The following is a 19,825-nucleotide window of genomic DNA, read 5'->3' as shown; positions in this document are numbered from 1 at the left end:
AGTTATGGCCTTTTTTTTTTTTTTCCCCTTGCCACAAGTAGAAATGATTCATTGCTAGAACAAACAACCACAACGTGGTGGCCAATCTGGAGCCTTTCCCCTCCCCACCTACCTCTTGACACACAACTTTCCTTTAACTGATAAGATATTATATCCTGGAAGGAACCTGCAGCCTGCACAAAGAGCTATTATTTCTCAGGACAAAGTTAAAACCCAAGATTTTCTCATTAACACACAAAGGAACTTTATTTCTCTTTAACTAAAGGGCTTTTTACCCTCTTCCCCCCCAGTGCCAACTTGTTCACTGTCACACAGCAGCAGCAGGGAGAATTTACCAGAAGCAGCAGCACCAGGAGTTGGCTCTGAAAGAGCCGGTTTATTTTTCTCCATATTAACAGAGTTTCACAGTACTGGGGTACATTTCAAGTACTGCAACGCTGGCAAGGGAACAGACAACTTTTAGTTCTATCATTTCCAAACCTCTGCTTTATAAAGCTCCTGTTGTAAGTTAAAATACAAATGGGTTCTTATTCAGTGGAAACTACTCGGAGTCATCGCATCTCTCTGCACAACTCCAGCTCCCCCAATCCCACAGATAAGTATCAAGCAACTAACAACCAAAATGTACTAGAAGCGAAGAAGGATCGTAGGTCTGCCTGGTACTCACATCAACACAAGGGGCTGTGCGATACTATCAAGGGGCTCCTTCTGTAAACTGCACCCCAAAACCTAGAGAAACTTAGCCCACAGGCTTCGGTATGATTTACCACAGCCATGACTGTATTGGTTTGGAGAATGTGTTGGAGGGATCCCATTAGGAGTGCTGGTAAAATTTCAGTTCCTCGGGAGTTTTTGTTTTCCCTTGATGCCTTGAATATGTGTGAATTTTGCTTTCTCTCTGATAGTTTGAACCACAAATAAATGGTAGCCAAAGAGGTGTTACATTCCTGGCACATACTGTCAGGTCCTGTATTTGAACCAAAGCTGTTACACATTGAGGAACAAGGAAAACTTGCTCAGACTCATCCTAACCTCTGCCCTGGTTACAAGACTTGTGGTAAAGCTCTTGGCACCTTGGGCAGGTAAACACACTGACACAGCTTTTGCGAATTTGAGACTTCCAGCTGTGGGCTGTCAGAACTCAAATCCAGAGCAAATTGGAAATCATTTGTTCCTATTCCCACCCTTAAGGCCTTTTTCCCTCTGATGTACTACTCTCTGCAGTGCTTTCTAGACTGAATCTGGACATAGAGGGTGTTCCTTCACTAGGCAGGCTTCCTCCCAACAATAGTACTTCTGTTAAGCTGAAAACAACTAACTCCTAAGAATCTTGGAATTCCAGCTTCCAGAAAGACAGAGAGAGAAATAGGCTAAAGGAATATACAAGTAAACTAATGCTGCCAAGAGCTGCAATATGAACAAGTGAGGTGTTTATCATCTAGCTGTTCATCTGGAAAGCCTACATCTTAGTTCAGGAAATGTCCACCTTCCTTCCACAGTCAAACCTCTCACCTCTCTCCCAAACCCTCAGAGGGGCCTTTAAGGCATCTGAGGAATATGGGAGAGGAGGTGGAGAAAGAGATCCATCCTGGGAAGTAGTACAGACACCTCTAAGCGAAACCAATGGCTATGCTTCAGGTGAGGAAGTAACAACATTCTCTTAGATGAAGGAAAACCACACATATGGCGAGTCAAAAGACTGGTTTATTAACATGGAATAACCAGAAATTAACATCAACCAGGCTAAACCAGTACCAAGGATCCAGACCCCAGCGTGGTGCAATGCAGAAGCCCCAGACAACTTGAAGAAGGGGCCTGTTGAGCTTTCCCAAGATTTAATTTTGCCACAGGTATCCCAAGGAAAAGAGGCAGTATCATCAACTCTGCACAGCAAGGGAGAAGACTGAGGGAAAAGGCAGTAAGGAGCAGGCAGCAAAGCCAGCAGCAGCTGAGTCACTGCAGTCCACAGATCCAGGACGATGACCTCTTCATCACTTCGGTGACTGAACTGTAGGACTAAGGATTAGACTGAACATAACACAACTAGAAAAACAAAATAAATAGATGGCTGCTCTTGTGAGTTTTTACAACTCAATGAAGAGAAAAACACTCATGCCTCAGTGACTGAAGATCACACACTTCCTCATTTGGAGACTGAATTCCAGAGGTATGCAGCACCCACTGCGCACACACACATCTCTCACATGCTCCTCAGAGCCACCGCAGGCACTGCCTTATGCTGGAACCTGCCCAAAGAGCACAGTAGTAAAAGCACATTATCATGCAAGTCCAATTATCCAGTACCCTGCTCCCCGACAAAACCATGGAACGTTGTTGTAGAAACGAAGGAAATAAACTGAGGAAACATTTATAGCTAGTCCAGGGGGAATTCCAGAAACATGGGTCCTAGATACTTTAACTTTAGTGCAAAATTAGTTTCCTTTACACTGCAAGAAAGCAAGCAGCACATCATCCATTACTCACCTCTGCAGGAAATGCCTTGGCTATCAATTACTTGTTTGCAGATTCCACAAACTTTGTATTTCTTAAAAGACTTCGTTTTGAAGGTGTGAGACCTTGAAGCTGTTTCTTGAGGCTAGAAGCAAGAGGAATAACATTAGACTTCACCTCAGCTTTTCAGTCATACTTTAAATGTAATTTTAAATGTTCTGCCTGACTGACATTTACAAGGTGGACTCTTTTCCCTTTAACACAGTAGGAGATCTGACCCATCTGGAAGCAGATCCTTCCATTCCTAGAGGTGTTTACGGCCAGGCTGGACAGGGCCTTGAGCGGCCTGGGCTAGTGGAAGGTGTCCTTGCCCATGGCAAGGGGTTGGAACTAGATGATCTTTAAGGTCCCTTTCAACCCAAACCACTGTATGATTCTAAACAGAACAGTAGTTTATCAGTAGTATAATAGCAGTATGTCAAAGCTCTCTCTATTCCTCGCTCTTGCTCCATAATGTGAGCTTTGCACACTCAAGTGTAGGAGGCAACAGTATGTGAGGAACTTCTTCCATATCAGGACAGAGAAACTGCAGAACATTTTATATGGTATCGACAGAATTCCTTCTATAGCTTATGATTCGAGAGCAAATACAGAATCATCTCTATGCTACAAGCCAATAACCATTTGACCTAAGCTCTTAGGGACATAAAAACCTCTCACTGGTTCAGCTTAAACTGGCTTAAAATAATGTAAGTAATGCTCTATCACAGCAGCCTGTTAAACATTAACCCAGTAATGACATGTCTAACTGGGGACAGAACTGCAAAAGTCAGTACTGTATACATGATGGATATTACACGGCCCTGACAACTTATGAAGCATTTAGGTAACACAACAGCCTGTGACAGAGTCAGCATCACTTTTGGAAGGGTATTAACAGCCTTCACTTTCACTTGCAAGCTTTCTGGAACTATAACTCCCTGAAACACCTCCAACCACAGGGATTCAACCACCTCAAAGGGAAGGCTCTTCAAGTCCTTGAGAACCCTTCCACTTAAGAAGTTTCTTCTCACATCCAACCTAAACCTCCCCTGGCACAACTCTGGAGCCATTTCCTTTTGTCCAACCACTTATCACTAGGAAGAAGAGACTGATTGGACTTGATGATCTTAAAGTCTTTTCCAACCAACAAGATTCTATGATTATATGAACAGAAGTAAATTCCATCATGGGCTATCCAAGCAGTTCAATTAACCAGTTCATTCAACACTCACAGCCATTTCAACAAGAACTCTGCATTATCTACTGTGAAATCTAGAGGAGGGTGGACCAAGATTTCCTTGTTTTCACCTGGTATAGTCACTAAGGAAGACGCCAAGGAAAGAGGGGAAGAAAATAAAAACAAAACAATGATGGCAGGCAGCAAGCAATGCTGCTTTCATTTGGCTCAAGACTTGAAATCTAAACAGTATGTAGTTGTTTAGGAGCAAAAACTGGAAGAAAACAGTTCAGAAACACAAGTTGCGGGCTGAGTTTCTGCCCCAGGAAGAGGCTGTAACAATGCTGGGTCTGCTAGCATTATGAAACTCTTTTGTTTACCACACAAGGAAATATTTTTGGTCATGCTCTGCTCTCTGAGGCACACAGAAATCTAAGCAAGCTGAAAGTTCATCCCAGACTTGCATCAATATAACACAGCAGATCATATCAAGATGTACAAGAGCATCCTCAGCTGTGACGACTTTCTAATAGTCCTCACCACTGAGCATTTTCATTATGTAGCAACACGTTGATCATCACCAGATAAAAAAAAAAAGAGTAATAAAAAAAAAATTCACAGCAACTCCAAAGTATGTTTGTGACAAGTTTTTGAGAAAAGTTTACACAAAAAGAACCCCAACAACATTCCCCAGATTTCAATTCAGCCAATACAGGTTAAAGCACTCAAGATATCACTCCAGGTACCATTTAGCTTTTGGTAACACTGATACAACAGTTCCTTTTTGGCAGAAATTTACCAGTGGTTCACAGAATCACAGAATGAGGGGGGTTGGAAGGAACATCTGGAGATCATCTAGTCCAAATGACTCTGCTAAAGCACAGTCTTCCACAGCAGGCTGCCCAGGATCACAGTGTTCAGGTGGGTTTGAAATCTCTCCAAAGGAGACTCCACAACCTCTCTTGGCAGCCTGCTCCAGGGCTCTGCCACCTTCAGAGCGAAGAATTTCCTCCTCCTGTTCAGGTAGAACGTTCCGGGTTCCAGTTTGTGCCCACTGCTCCTCATCCTGTCACTGGGCACCACCCTTTAGCTCTTGTTGAGCATTGAGAAGATTCCCTCTCAGGCTGCTCTTCTCCAAGCTGAAAGTCACAGGTCTCTTAGCATTTCCTCACAGAGAAGCTGCAGACCTTTCAGCATCTCTGCAGTCTGTGTTGGGCTCTGCAGCAGTTCCCTCTCTCTGTTAAAGTGGGGAGCCCAAAACTAGCCCCAGTACTCCAGATGTGACCTCTCTAGGGCAGAGTAGAGGGGAAGAACAACCTCCCTGGACCTGCTGATCATACTTCTCTTAATGCACATTTCATTAAACCTATGGAGGAGACATTCCAAATGTTACTCCTAAATGTTGTACCCTATCATAACAGCTAATTTTGAGTGAAGAACAGAAACAAGCAGTATTTATTTCAGTTCTATGTTTTCAGCACAAATTGCAGTTGTGAGAATGGTTCATTCTTTAAAATAGGCACAGGGCTGAGACCTTTTATCAAGGAATCAAGCAAATACTGTATAATTAAATCTGCTTAAATAATCCTCAAGAAAACTGTGTAACTGTACTCACATATTACATGTTCATGTAAGAAAGAAAAAATGAAGAAAAACCCACAACAAACAATAAAACCACCTTAGCTTGTTATTTCTACAGAATCAGTTCCCTCCAAAGTCACACAGACAATGATTAATCTCTACATATGAGGAAATGCAAGTATCATCAAAAAGAACTAGAACTTTACAAATTAAATTGGGCACTCCACCCTATGTGGAGTCAAGGCAAAAAACTGTCAGCCTGCTCCTTCTCCACCTCCAAAGCCTGTGACAACCCATGTCAGATATTCCAGCTAAGAGACAATTATAAACACACACAGGATTGGATGTGGCACTTGGAGCCATGGTTTAGTTAGTCATGAGGTGTTGGGTGACAGGTTGGACTTGATGATCTCTGAGGTCTTTTCCAACCTTATTGATTCTATGATTCTTTTTTGAACACTTCTAGGGACGGTGACTCCACCACCTCCCTAGGCAGCACATTCCAATGGCCAATAACTCTTTCTGGGAAGAACTTTCTCCTCACCTTGACCCTAAAGCACCATCAGCTTTCCCCATGTCAGACTCTGCTCCTGCTGGCTTATTCATGGCTGGTAAACCCCTCTTAGCACAGCAGCAAAATGACATAAAGCAAAGATCTCTTTGTTCAGTTCCTGTCCATGCTCATGCAAATAGGATCCCTTTTCCTTACCCACTCTCCAAATGCTGACATTTCCTGGAATCTCTTTCTGCATTTTTCTATTCTCCAAAGTAGCTTTAAATCCACTAGCTGATAAAATGCTGCTGGCTATTATTTTCAATACCTGAAAGGAGGGGAGTCAGTGTATTAGTAGAGTGGGTATTTCATAACCTTTTAAGAGTTGGGGTAATGCCCACAGGGGATGTCCAAAACAAACTCAGCTAAGAAATGTCTAAAAGCCTTTTTCATGAAGATGCTGAGCTCCAGCCAAAAAAAAACACAACAAAACCAAAACCAAACACAACTAACTGCTGCATAAATATCTATGAAATAGATAGAGATTTCATCTATGAAACAGATATTATTAGTTTTGCAGAAATCTGTATTTCTTACAGAAATAGAATTCTGTAAAATTGCTCCAAATATAGCTCACATAGCTATGGAAAACCCAGCACAGCTAGCTTAGGGGAATGCCAGACACTCATCCCCTTTCAGCCCTTTCTGTTAAGGTTACTCATCTTTATTTCTGTCACCTCCCTACTTCCTCTTCTCCCACGTATTACACAAAGTCTACACAGCAGAAGTCATGGGATTTCTGCACAGTTACTCAGAGCTCCCATGAAGTTCCCTGCAACTACCATACATGCAGTAAATGTGGGAGCCAGGACTGTCCAGCATACAACAGTTGGTGTTATACATAACACTGAATAGCTCAGAGCTGTTCTCCTCCCTCCCCAGAGCAAACAGCATTTCTGAACATTCTTAATCCCAGATCAGTGTGCCACTGCTGAAGGTTTCATTTCCAGACAAATATTTAACAGTGCCTAGCATGCATGCAGGCCAAGTCATAGGACAATACTCATCCACCCCTTGTGACCACAAAGGTCTCCTGAAGTGGCCTAAGAGTGTAGTCAGGATGGACCCTGGCAAGATCACATGTGGAGTATTGTGTCCAGTTCTGGGCTCCCCAGTTTAAGAGGGACAGGGAACTACTGGAGAGTGTCCTACAGAGGCTACAGAGATAAGGGGACTGGAGCATCCCCCTGAGGAGATAAGTATGAGAGACCTAGGGCTGTTTAGTCTAAAGAAGAAAAGACTGAGAAGGGATCTTCTTGTTGTTTATAAATATCTGAAGGGGTAGGCGTCAAGATGAAGGTGCCAGTCTCTATTCAATGCTGTCCTGTGATAGCACAAGGGACAGCGGATACAGACAGGAACACAGGAAGTTCCATCTCAGCATGAGAAGAAACTTCTTTGTTCTTACAGTGCTGGAGCCCTGAAACAGGCTGCCCAGAGAGGTTGTGAAGTCTCCTCCTCTGGGGACATTCAAGACTCATCTGGATGCACCCCTGTGTGACCTGCCCTAGATGAGCCTGGTTGGAGGGTTGGACTCATTCTCTACAGGTCTCTTCCAATCTCTACCATTCTATGATTCTATACTACTGCCTAAAATTGGCTTTCAGAAACACAGGGCTGACCACAACTTTTTGGTAACTCTAAAAAGTGACCGTGTCAAAAGCCTCACACAAGGATGAGGTGAATATCAAGAAACAGCAAATTCCCTACAGCACCCATGTGAGAACAATGTCTTGGAAAGCATACTGTTGCTTCAGAAGTAGCACAGGGTTTTAGCCCAGTGACATAAACATGGGTGACACATCCAGTCCAAGCACATGCACAACTACCCCCAGCAAAGACATGAATACTGCAGAGCCTAAGCTACATGACAAGAATTATGAAATCAACATCAGTTAGAAAAGACCTTTAAGATCGCCGAGTCCAACCATTCTCTAACTCTACCCAGGCTGGGGCTAAACCATGTCCCTCAGCACATCTCTGCCTCCTTTCAACACCTCCAAGGATGGGGATTCAACCACCTCCCTGGGAAGCCTGTTCCAGTCTTTGAGAACCCTTTCAGTGAAAAGGTTTCCTCTAACATCCAACGTAAACCTTGCACAGAATACAAGACAGTGGGAAAACAAGTAAATAACTTTTTATGGCACACCAACTGAAATAAGGCATCTCTGGCTGTTTCACTTCCATTCAGAGATTATTTCTACGGTGATAAACACAGCATGTATATATATATACACACACAAACACATTCATATTACACATACAATAAAATGCACACAAACAGCTCGTTATACTACTACTGTTACCATTTATTATTACAAATAACATCAGAGGGATTGCAAAGGGAAACAAGTATTTGTTAAACACTACATTTATTCCCTGTTCATTCAAGGCATTTCACAAAAGGACAGACAAGCAGCCCGTGCTAGAGATGAGAGATTTGACTTTGGATCATGCAGCCTGAGCTGGCAATGCCCTTCCCAGTGGAGTCAGCTCCTGACCTGTGACTCAAGGGAGGGCACACAGAGATGTGGGTGAGGAAAAAAATAACTCATTAAGTAAAGTTCATGCTGAGAGGGGAAAAAATAAATATAAAAACAGACAACTCTATGAATTGGTAGTACAAAGTTGCTTTGCTGTATGAGCATGAGAATAGAATAGAATGAACCAGGTTGGAAAAGACCTTTGAGATCGTGGAGACCAACCTATCATCCAACACTATCCAATCAACTAAACCATGGCACCAAGCACCCCATCCAGTCTCTTCCTAAACACCTCCAGAGATGGTAACTCCACCACCTCCCTGGGCAGCACATTCCAATGGCCAATCACTCTTTCCATGAAGAATTTCTTCCCAACATCCAGCCTAAACTTCCCCTGGCACAGCTTGAGACTGTGTCCTGTTGTTCTGGTGCCAGTTGCCTGGGAGAAGAGACCAACTCCCTCCTGGCTACAACTTCCTTCAGGTAGTTGCAGACAGCAGTAAGGTCTCCCCTGAGCCTCCTCCTCTCCAGGCTAAGCAAGCCCAGCTCCCTCAGCCTCTCCTCATAGGGCTTGTGCTCCAAACCCCTCCCCAGCTTTGTTGTCCTTCTCTGGACACGTTCCAGCAAGTCAACATCTTTCCTAAACTGAGGGGCCCAGAACTGGACACAGGACTCAAGGTGTGGCCTAATCAGTGCTGAGTACAGGGGCACAATGACTTCCCTGCTCCTGCTGGCCACACTGTTCCTGATACAGGCCAGGATGCCATTGGCCTTCTTGGTCACCTGGACACACTGCTGGCTCATGTTCAGCCTACTACCAACCAGCACCCCCAGGTCCCTTTCTGCCTAGCCACTCTCCAGCCACCATGACCCCAGCCTGTAGCCAAGGAAGAACAGAAAATGCCATAAGTTTTAAATGAGGGGAAGAAAAAAGTACATTTTGTGCTGTAATTTTAAGCTGCAGAAGCACTTTTGATTTCTCACATAGAAGAAATCAGGGGTCAGGTTTTAGTAAGAAACTCCACCTTGGTACTATGGTTTCCAAGCCATACCCTTTTCAAAACAGAGCTAAAAAAGGAAGCACAAAATGGGACAGAGAAGCAGAAGCACAAATCCATAGTGCTACAGCGTTCTGGTACAGTTTGAAATTCTTGAGACAAACCAATACCAGCTTTCTTTGAAAGATGGTTTCTACAGGATGCAGAGGTACTACAAGAGAGTAAAATGCTTGGAAGAAGTGGGCACCTTTGACTTTAAACAGCATCCAGAGGAACTTTTTCACACTTGCCATTTTCCTAGACAGTTTCAAGTCCTTCCCTTTAGATCTGGCTGAAATTTCAGTCTAGAAAACAATAGGTCTAGGTCTGCTTAGAGGCAGGTGACACCTGCTGAGGAAAGCCAGCACCCAAGTGGGTCTGAATGCATGCCCATTACCAGCACTCCTTCCAGTAGGATACAAGCAGAGAAAATCCTTACTTCTCCATTCACTGATTCCCAGGAATCAGTTGCCTGTGGGGAGCAGTGGTTCAATCCCACTCCTCCCAGCGGGAACACAAAAAGGGCCTGTGGCCACTGCTCACTTGTAATGTAAAACAGCTACACCTCTCTCACTTTTCTATTTCATCACTTCTTTGCATTTCTGTATTTCTGTTTCAACATCTTCATTTCTCCATTGCATATGAATCTCTATTGGTGGAAAAGAAATTAGGAGACAGATGGAAAGTCCATTAAGAGAATCATTACTCCAGACACTGGCAAATTTGTCTTTCATCCTCGTCTCATTGGCAAAGTGACACTTTGTTCTGTGTGGGAAAATACTGTACAAAGGAAAGGCCTGAAAGCAGCAAAGGCCTGTCTGCATCATGAAAGCTCCCTGTCTGTCAATGGCTTTTTTCTTTTTTTTGTTAAATGAACTGGCCTTAACATCTCTAAGGCTACAGCACAGCTTTTATTACATGAAGGTTGGAACTCCCACAGACTCAGAGTTAGACGTCTGAAGACTAGAACTGCCATCTTTAAATAACAGGAAGAAAAAGGCTATTTCTGAATATACTTGGTTTATCCTCAGTTCACAAGGAAAAGAAATGTTGAAGAGTATCACAAAAGTAACAATTCTGAGACATCAAGTCTCTACTCTTGAAATGCTGACAACTAACCTCTATTTCTCTTTGAATTCTCTTCATCCAGAATCTCTACTCAAATCTCTTCCCACTACAAGTTCTTGCAGGTACACAAAGGCATCAAGCAGAGTACATGCTTCTGTGCACAGTTCCTCCCTCTCTCTTCATAGTCACTCATGAACCTGTGCACAAAGAACTGCAGCAGTGTACGCCTGACTCTCCTATGACACGATGCAGTCAGTTACAAGCCAAATACCAAAAAAGCTACCAAGGGCTATGGCTCCTAGTGAAGAGTTTCTGGTATGACAAAAAAGAACCAGATATTGAACAAAAACACTGAAGAAACCAAGGAAAGTTACCAAAACCTGGAAAACAAACAGAGAAAGGGAAACCTGAAGCAAAAGGTCAGACCTCGGCTAGAGGAAGGACAGACTGCAGCAGCTGTGTGCCAGAACACTGACCAGATCACTGAGAGGCAGAAGCCTCTATACAGGCTGATTTTGCTACTCAGCTTGAACTTTCTCTCGTACCCTCACAATCCTGCTTGAGGCAGGTGTGCTGCACTAACACACACTCCATTTAGGCAGGTACTCTGTTGTCTGCACTGCTACATTTCAGATTTATCTTTCCCACCCTCATCCTCCAGAGAAAGTCAGCAGCTGGGCAAGAAATGCAGGGAGGTGAACAGGCTGATATCTGCACACTTCATGCAGATGTGCATTTGCAGCTGCTACGCTAAGGAAGCACCCACATTGCAAGTGCATGTACCAGAGAAGTATCAGTCACAAGCCAGGATCTGCTTCCTGCAATATCACTGCTACATCTTCAAGCAGCAGCAAACAACATGCTTTCCAAGTCTGCAGGAAAATCTCATTAAAGCTGAGTCAGCAGGATGGAAAAACGGCAACCCCAGTTCAGTTTCCTCCTCTCCCCATACACAACCTTGTTTAACTGCTTTATTTCAATCCAGGCTACCAGTGTGGCTCTTGGGACCTACTGACATGGTTTTAGTGATTGCATGGAGTCTACCTGGCCATTGTGCTTTGAAAGGCAAGATCTACATTAACAGGGGAGTGAGCGCAGGACAGCATCCGCAGACACATCTTCACTCAACACCTATGCTCCACACCCCAAAGTACATACCTCAACATACTCCCCTAGGCCAGAAGCAATGGTATTCCAAAGACTCCTACTTCATCATGCAAACAGCTCCAGTCAAACCTGCAATTCCATACGGATTACCATCTGCACTAATGATGGCAACTCACACAGGAAACACCACTTAGTGAATGCCTGTATGGCTAAAATAACATCTTTATTGCTTCGTTTTGTAGTTACCTTACTTCAGATAGTTGAGATTGCTCCCATCAGTAACCTAAAACACTGTCTTTTATAGAACAACTCGAAGTAGACATGTCTTTTGCACTTCATTAAACCTGAGGATCCATAATTCCTGTTTTACACAATTTTGTATTCAGTAAGAAGTGAAACATTAGAATCTTTATTGCATACCTCTGTGTAGGACTTTCATAACATCAAGTTTTACTTTTTTGCCACTATTCTACTGCAGCTTTACATTCTTTTTCCACCAAGCTTAATCAAGTCCTTTCAGGAATCACAACCAAAATAAAATTATGCAGACTTCTACAACTTTTTTTTTGGGGGGGGGGGAGGGAGGGGGCACCCCACTAAGTGCCACTTCAAAACTCAGAAATGTTTACATCATGATTCTGCTCCAGGATATCATTTCCCTGCATTTGTCGGACAGCAGACAACTTGCAGCTTGCTATTTATTTTGCATTTTTCCTGGTGTCCCTGTGTGGGTTTGTTAGGCGAGTCTCTGGGAACACATGCTGATGAAAAACACCCTACTTGGCAGCATAGATTTTGCCTACCGTCTGTTTGTTTTCCTCTGATACTAGGAGATCAGTCGTGTTGCCCACTCTGAACACATCTCTCAGTGTTTATCGTGCGATAACAGCGTACAAAATCTCAAAGTCTCAATTTCCCTTATTGCTGCCAACCACAAATGATACTGTACAGAGTCCACACTTACCTAAACCCTAACCAGAAAAATCAGAGAGCAAAGACTAGTAGTAAGTAGGTTTGTATTTTAACTGAAGAACACGAACCACACACACAAAGAAAGAAACCAAACCAAATAAAATGAAAGCAAACAAGAAGCAACAGTGTCAACACTTCCAGGTGAAACATCCCACTCATGCTACACCAACAGTTTCATGATGCATGACTATTTCAAACACGCTGAGGAGATCCATTCCTCACTGCAGCAAAGAGCAGAATGAGGCTCCTCTTCTGATCATCGCACTGCTTCCGACTCTAACCATCCTTCCCACTCTGGTACCTGAAAGAGCACTATGGAAAACAGGCTGTCCAGGCTCTGCCAGACATGCTTAACAAAAGACGCAGTCACTCTGGGCCACACAGAAAAGAGAGCCCACTTGCCATGTCAGATTCCAGTTTTGCCTTTGAGAAAGGAACTCCCAGTAAATGTGTACATTGGTATGTTCAGTCCACACACTACCTGATGTTTAGCATGGAGCGCTGAGAAGAGAAATCCAGCAGCAAAGCATACCATGCTACAGTAAAAGAACACTTCTACAGCAAGCTAATGACCATAATTATGCCTGCTTCTGCTGAACCACAGATTTTTATACCTAACAAATTAAGCAACACTCACCTCCACCTCAGTACTTGAACCATTTTCAAAGTCACTTCAGTTGCAGCCTGGAGAGAGGAAAACAGCCTTCCCTGCCTGTCCCAGTGGTCTCCACCTTTCCAAGAAGCTACTCCCATTTAAACTCCAACCTCTGAGAGGAATGTGAGAAAACAGCCATCTTGACAAATGCCATCAATACTGGTCACTGACTAGTGCAGACTGCTACTAACTGGGAGCCTTTTGTGCTCCTGCCCAGTCAGGAAAACATTTCCTTTTCTTTCCTACTAGCCTGAGGCTTGGAACCTCTCCTGTGCCTTGTGAATGAACCAGGATAATGTGAAATGGCTTACGCACAGGGATCACATTCAGCTACAAGCTCTGAAGGTCTTGTGGAAAGAGAAATCAAATGCAACACACACTTATAAAGTTATTATACAGTGCTGGTCTGTAGCTGATTAACTTGCTCAGTCACCCAAGGACAAACAGTTAAAGTATTACCTTGAGAAAAACAATTACATAAAACAACTGTTCCTTACACTGCTCTGCTCCTTCCTGGTAGCTCAGAAGAATTCTTCACTTTGCATCTCCAAAAAACAATCCCAGGCACTCCCCTGGCACTAAAATCCAGATCTCTTAACACAGCAAGTAGCAAAAAACTCACTAAAGTGTATGTTGAATTTAGTTTCATGATGCTTTTTCAATGTCTGAAGAACATTGAAGGAAGAATTTCTTCCTTCTAACGACCAGGGAAATTCACAAATTCTTACTCTTCTCATCAAATACTCTCCACTCTCTGTATCCCTGCACCAGGGATCTTCTATTTCCATTCTCTCCTCTATTGCACCAAGAGTGTTTTCATAGTAACACAGTAGAAAAGTACTCTATTCTCTCCCCATCACTTCAGAGCAATGACAGTTTCTTTTAAAGCATTCAGAATTTTTCCTGTCTTGTCTTTTAGATTTATTTTCTTGCATTTTAGAGGACTTAATTGACTGTCACAACAGTTGCTGCTTTCTCTGTCCCACAGAAAAGCAGCAAACACTCCTTAGAACAGGTAATAAAGCAAATTTCTAGATCACAGCATTTATAAAAGTAACGGTCCCACGGCACACCTCCCAAAACTTGAAGTACTTTCATGGAAACGTACAACCAAACACAAGGGAGGCTAGAAAACACTCATTTCAAAGGCTCATCCTGGTTCTGACATCCAATTTTACTGTGTCCAGTTCTGGGCCCCTCAATTTAAGAAGGACATTGAGACTCTTGAACATGTCCAGAGAAGGGTAATGAGGCTGGGGAGAGGCCTTGAGCACAAGCCCTATGAGGAGAGACTGAGGGAGCTGGGGTTGTTTAGCCTGGAGATGAGGAGGCTCAGAGGAGACCTTATTGCTGTCTACAACTACCTGAAGGGAGATTGTAGCCAGGTGGGGTTGGTCTCTTCTCCCAGGCAACCAGCACCAGAACAAGAGGACACAGTCTCAAGCTGCACCAGGGGAGGTTTAGGCTGGATGTTAGGAAGAAGTTCTTCACAGAAAGAGTGACTGGCCATTGGAATAGGCTGCCCAGGGAGGTGGTGGAGTCACCATCCCTGAAGGTGTTCAAGAGGAGACTGGATGTGGCACTTGAAGCCATGGTTTAGTAGTCATGAGGCGTTGGGTGACAGATTGGACTTGATGATCTTTGAGGTCTTTTCCAACCTTGCTGATACTATGGGTCTATGAATTGTTCCGGTACGTTCCTCACTCTTATCGAGCACATCCCGTAGTGTGTCAATATTGCTAAGGAAATCCAATAAAACTTCTGAATTACCTTCACTGCCCAGCCATGTTTGTTTGCAGATCTGTTGACAAGGCAGTTCTGTAGGCTGGTATTTTTATAAATGCTGTGAAAACATAAGTATTGGTTTTGCAAGAATTGAAGCGTGTCTTTGAATGTCTATTAATGCAGAAGAAAAAACCTTTCAAAAGAAAGCTATCAAGCGTCAGTCTAGCCAGAAGTATTACTCAGCAGGTACTCATCACTCAACAGATTTCACTCAAACTGCCAGGACACTCAGCAGTTTGATTCTTTCAGGATGTTTGAGCTGGCAAAGCAGACTTCCTTGTAAGCAGCACGTCATCTGACAGAACCAAGGGACCTAGAGTGATTAGCAATAAAAGAGCACTGGGCAAACAGAACCTGCCGGCATACAAATCTTCAACACTCAACCCCATGTTCGCTTTTTCGTATTATGGAATCACAAAATGCTAGGGGTTGGAAGGGACCTCAAGAAATTGAGTCCAACCCCACCTGCTAAGTAGGACAGGTCACACAGGAACATGTCCAGGTGGGTTTGAAGATTTCTAGAGAAAGAGACTGCACAGCATCTCTGGGCAGCCTGCTCCAGGGCTCCATCATCCTCACAGTAAGTTTTTTCTCTGGTTGAGATGGAATTTCCTGTGAGTGAGTTTACATCCATCACCCCTTGTCCTGTCACTGGGAATCACTGAAAAGAGACTGGTTCCATCTTCCTGGCAGCCACCATTACTTGTAAACACTTATGTGGTCCCCTCTCAGCGTTCTATTCTCCAGACTCATCAGCCCCAGGTGTCTCAGTTTTTGCTCGTAAAAGAGATGCTCCAGGCCCTTAACCAACCTCATAGTTCTCTCTTGAACTCACTCAAGCAGATCCCTGTCCCTTGTGAACCGGGGAGCCTAGAACTATACACAGTATACCAGATGTGGTCTAATTAGGGTTGAGGAGAGGGGGAGGAGACCCTCCCTTGTATTATGTGACTTTCTTCAGATTGTGCAGCTCAAGACAGAAAAACCTGTAGAACTTCCAGTCTTTGTTTTTCAGCCTGACACTACCAGTGTAGCCCTTTCCCTCTCCTTCACAGCAAATGTACCATGTCCAGGCCAGAACCCATTCTCCACAAACTCAAAACCTTAGCAACCAAACTACAGCCAGAATACACACTGTTCTCCTGAGGGTGTACACAAGACAAAGGCAACAAGAGAGAGAAGAATTGCCTCTTGCTAGCATTCTTTCAGCAAAAATTTATAATCCCTTAATTTTGCCATTCAAACAAACCTGATGCCTCCAGCCATAAAAAGCCTAGTGCCTGTATGCTTGTTCTATTTGTTAATTATCATTACACACAAGGCTTTAAGGCAATAAAACTGTTTATAGGCTGCAACACTCAGCAGCAGAGAAACCACAAGGAATTCACAGATGTGAATACCTTTTTCCAAGTTAAAAGCAAAGCTTCAGAAACATCAGCACATAAAATAGGTCAAATTGCTGAGAAATAAACACACCTCAGTTTGTCCAGCACCTAGCTCTCCAGACAAACTGTTGTCAGCCTGGTTTAAACAAAGGGTTGCTTTAATTAGTGAAATATTACTAACTGACAGGGCAAATTCCAAAAATACTTCACTACAATTAGAAACCTTTTTCCTCCCATTAAAACTACTTTAAAATAGCATTTAACCCCTACACGGCCACACGGGTGTGCTCTAAGTATAGCTAGCTCTCTTCTTAAGTAAACACTAAAAATGTTGCCTGAAGCATCCGAAAAAGATTCACAGTATCATTGCTCAAGGATCGAAGCAACATTTAATTGCAGTAGTGTTTGATAGCTTTAAAAATTCTGTCCAGCTCTGGAGCCCCAAACACAGGAAGAACATGGAATTGTTAGAGCAGGTCCAGAGGAGGCCAAGAAGACGATCAGAGGGCTGGAGCGCCTCACCTGCTAGGACAGGCTGCCGGAGTTTGGGCTGTTCAGCCTGGAGAATGCTTTAGGAAGACCGTACAGCAGCCTTCTAGTACCTGAAGGGGACTACAGAAAAGCTGTAGGAGGACTTTTAACAACGGCATAGAGGGGTGATGGCTTGAAACTGAAAGTAGCTGGATTTGGATTAGACATTAGGAAGAAATTCCTCCCCCATGAGGGTGTTGAGACACTGGAACAGATTGCCCAGGGGCATTGTGGAGACTTCAAGCCTAGAAGTGTTCAATCAAACACAGGTTGGATGGGGCCTTGAGCAATTCGGTCAAGCAGGAGATATCCTTGCCCATGGCAGTGGGGTTTAGAGCTAGATAATCTTTGAGGTCCCTTCCAACCCCAACTGTTCTACCAATCTACTAGGACTGAAGTTCTTCCAGTCTAGCTCTGTATTAACAGAGGCAGGGGATACACAAAGGAAAGCAAAATGCCAAACAAGTAATCAAATCAGTTTTCAATTCAGGTTAAGTTAATTTCCCAGCTTTTTTTACTACAAAAGCTGAAGCTGTCACTATCCTCTATCTGTAATTACTTTTCCACCTTTTAACTCTCTTGAAACTATTCAGATACTCTTTCACCACCCTGAGCAAGCTAACAGGCCACAGCTCACCCTGTACCTGCAAGACTCATGCAGTCCCCCATACAGGCACCAGCATATGGGGTTTTATGCATGACAGCAACATCAAGTGTTGAAATCAAAATTTACTCCAGAGAGAACAGGTAGCAAGACATCAATACCAGTGCAGATCTTTGTAGACAAAGAAAGATCATTTTGCAAGCAAATAAAGGGTGGAGTTCAGTGTTTTTTAGCTTAGAACAAGTGATAAAATCCTTTAAAGTTAAGCCAAACCCTGAGATTTTAGCAACCTGAATTACCATACTCTATACACTCAAGCACAAAACCCCCTGATCTTTTCCATGCAAAACATGCACATTGACACAAGATATTAATTGTGTAATACCTGTACAACATACAGATGCCCTTTTTGTTCTTACTGCTTGCATGTGCTGCATGTACAGACAAGATGCCTAAATGAAATGTCTTGTCATAATGACGTTCTGCAGACAATTTAAGATCTATTACTCTGCCTCTCTGGAGGAAGGTTGTATTTAACTGCCTCTCCATGGCCACAGGAGAGGCGAAAAGGAGGGGACTGCTTCAAGACTTCTTGGGTTATGTGAGGCACTCCCCAAACACAACGCTCCCTCAAGATCAGATTAAGACCCAATTTGTGCAACACACTGTTCCAGAGACCCCAAAGCCAGGCAAGAAAGGAGATCCTACAAGGTCACCTAAGTGTAAATTTCTAGCAGAATCAGACTATCTGGAATCTAGGCTTACATTTACAGTTTTCCAGCAATGGCATTATTTGGAGCAGCCACAATGTTCAAGCATTACCACCAACATGAGCTTGTGTAGCTTATAAACTACAGCAGTGCTTGCTTACATCATGACCTATGCCAGGACTTCCTCTTCACTGTTGACTGACCCACCTAAATCTAGAGGCAAGTACTTCCAGAAACAATACGTGACCTTCCTCCAAGGACCTCCAAAGATACTCACATAGTTAGTTGCGATATCTATCACAGTTCTCAAATTCCTCATTTTTCCAGCCATTACTGAATTCATTTTCTTTCAGTCACTCGACATACTTTAGTCATCAGCTTCTTTTGTTCAAGAGGTATTTGCTAATAAAGCCATTCAATTATTAGAAGCCACTTAATCTTCCTGTAAAATTGGTGGCATTTGTTGCATTTTTAGCTTTTCTAAACACTACCACATCACCTACAAAGGCCAAAGGCAAGACCTCTCACATGAAAAACCCTCATGCTTTGCTTGGTTTATCCAAATTTCACCTCAAATACACACACAAAGAGGACACAGTCTCAAGCTGTGACGGGGAGGTTTAGGCGGGATGTTAGGAAGAAGTTCTTGTGATTGGCCAGTGGAATGGGCTGCCCAGGGAGGTGGTGGAGTCACCATCACTGGAGGTGTTCAGGAAGAGACTGGATGGGGTGCTTGGTGCCATGGTTTAGTTGATTAGATAGCGTTGGATGGTAGGTTGGACTCGATGGTCTCAAAGGTCTTTTTCAGCCTGGTTAATTCAATTTTATTCTAGCTCCTACAAGCAGAGACCCAGCCACCAGTGGGTGACAAACAGTCACCTTGAGTTGAGGGGGATTAACTCACCCCCGAAGTTTCTTTTTCAAAGGCCTCTGTGAGGTGGGTCAGAAGAGTCCTTGCACTCCTCCCTTTAGGACCCCCAAGTAGCCACAGTGAGCCACCAACTACAAAAGCAGAAAGATAAGAGAATTTCAAAACTGAAGGCAGACTGCAATTATGTATCCTGGAACACAGCCAGATTCCTTGGTTAGTCACAATAGGGCAGGGGGGTTGGACTAGATCTTTTGAGGTCCATTCGAGCCTCTGAAATTCTGTTATTTATGGACAAAATTCTATGACACCTTAAAAATAATCAAAGGGAGAACTACAATGCTCAACCCAAAGCAAGCCCCTAAATCTTGCGCAAGTAACATAGGGGAACAAGCCACTAAATAAACATTCAAAGCTTATGCCAAGACTCTGGCTGTTCCGTGCTGCTATTTTCTACCATAAAGAAGAAAAAACTCTTCAGTTATGGCATGATACAATCTCAGTCAGACAAAAAGTTCCAAATGACACATGTGCACACACAAAGCTTTCCAAAGCATCTTCCAGGATGGGGAAAGAGGCAGGAGATCAAATAGCTAACCTGCAGAATAAGAAAGAAGGCAGAACAAACAAGAAAATCCTGGTACTTTGGGGAAATCTTGAGTATAAAAGTGTAACTTGAGATGAGGCAGAGCAATGTGAGTGCAAAAAAAAACCCCAACAAGTTTAATGATTTTTAAGAAGTTTGGTTGAGAAACAGAAGATAATATTTGAGATCCTCCTCTACTTTCAGGTCACATATATAACCATTCCATTTCA

General features: G+C 43.4%; 1 protein-coding gene across 1 annotated transcript in view; it reads right to left on the bottom strand.

The window, feature by feature from the left end:
* LOC128897196 (tensin-1-like) overlaps nt 1–19,825 on the bottom strand; it is a 121,846-nt gene that overhangs the window by 49,291 nt on the left and 52,730 nt on the right. Inside the window, exon 2 of the mRNA XM_054161274.1 lies at nt 2,485–2,596. Within this exon, the coding sequence (XP_054017249.1) occupies nt 2,485–2,596 (112 nt within the window). The remainder of the gene's footprint in view (nt 1–2,484; nt 2,597–19,825) is intronic.

This window comes from Dryobates pubescens, chromosome 4 (genome assembly GCF_014839835.1).
Source record: "Dryobates pubescens isolate bDryPub1 chromosome 4, bDryPub1.pri, whole genome shotgun sequence".
Lineage (NCBI taxonomy): Eukaryota > Metazoa > Chordata > Aves > Piciformes > Picidae > Dryobates > Dryobates pubescens.
This window is presented reverse-complemented; position numbering and strand designations above follow the sequence as displayed.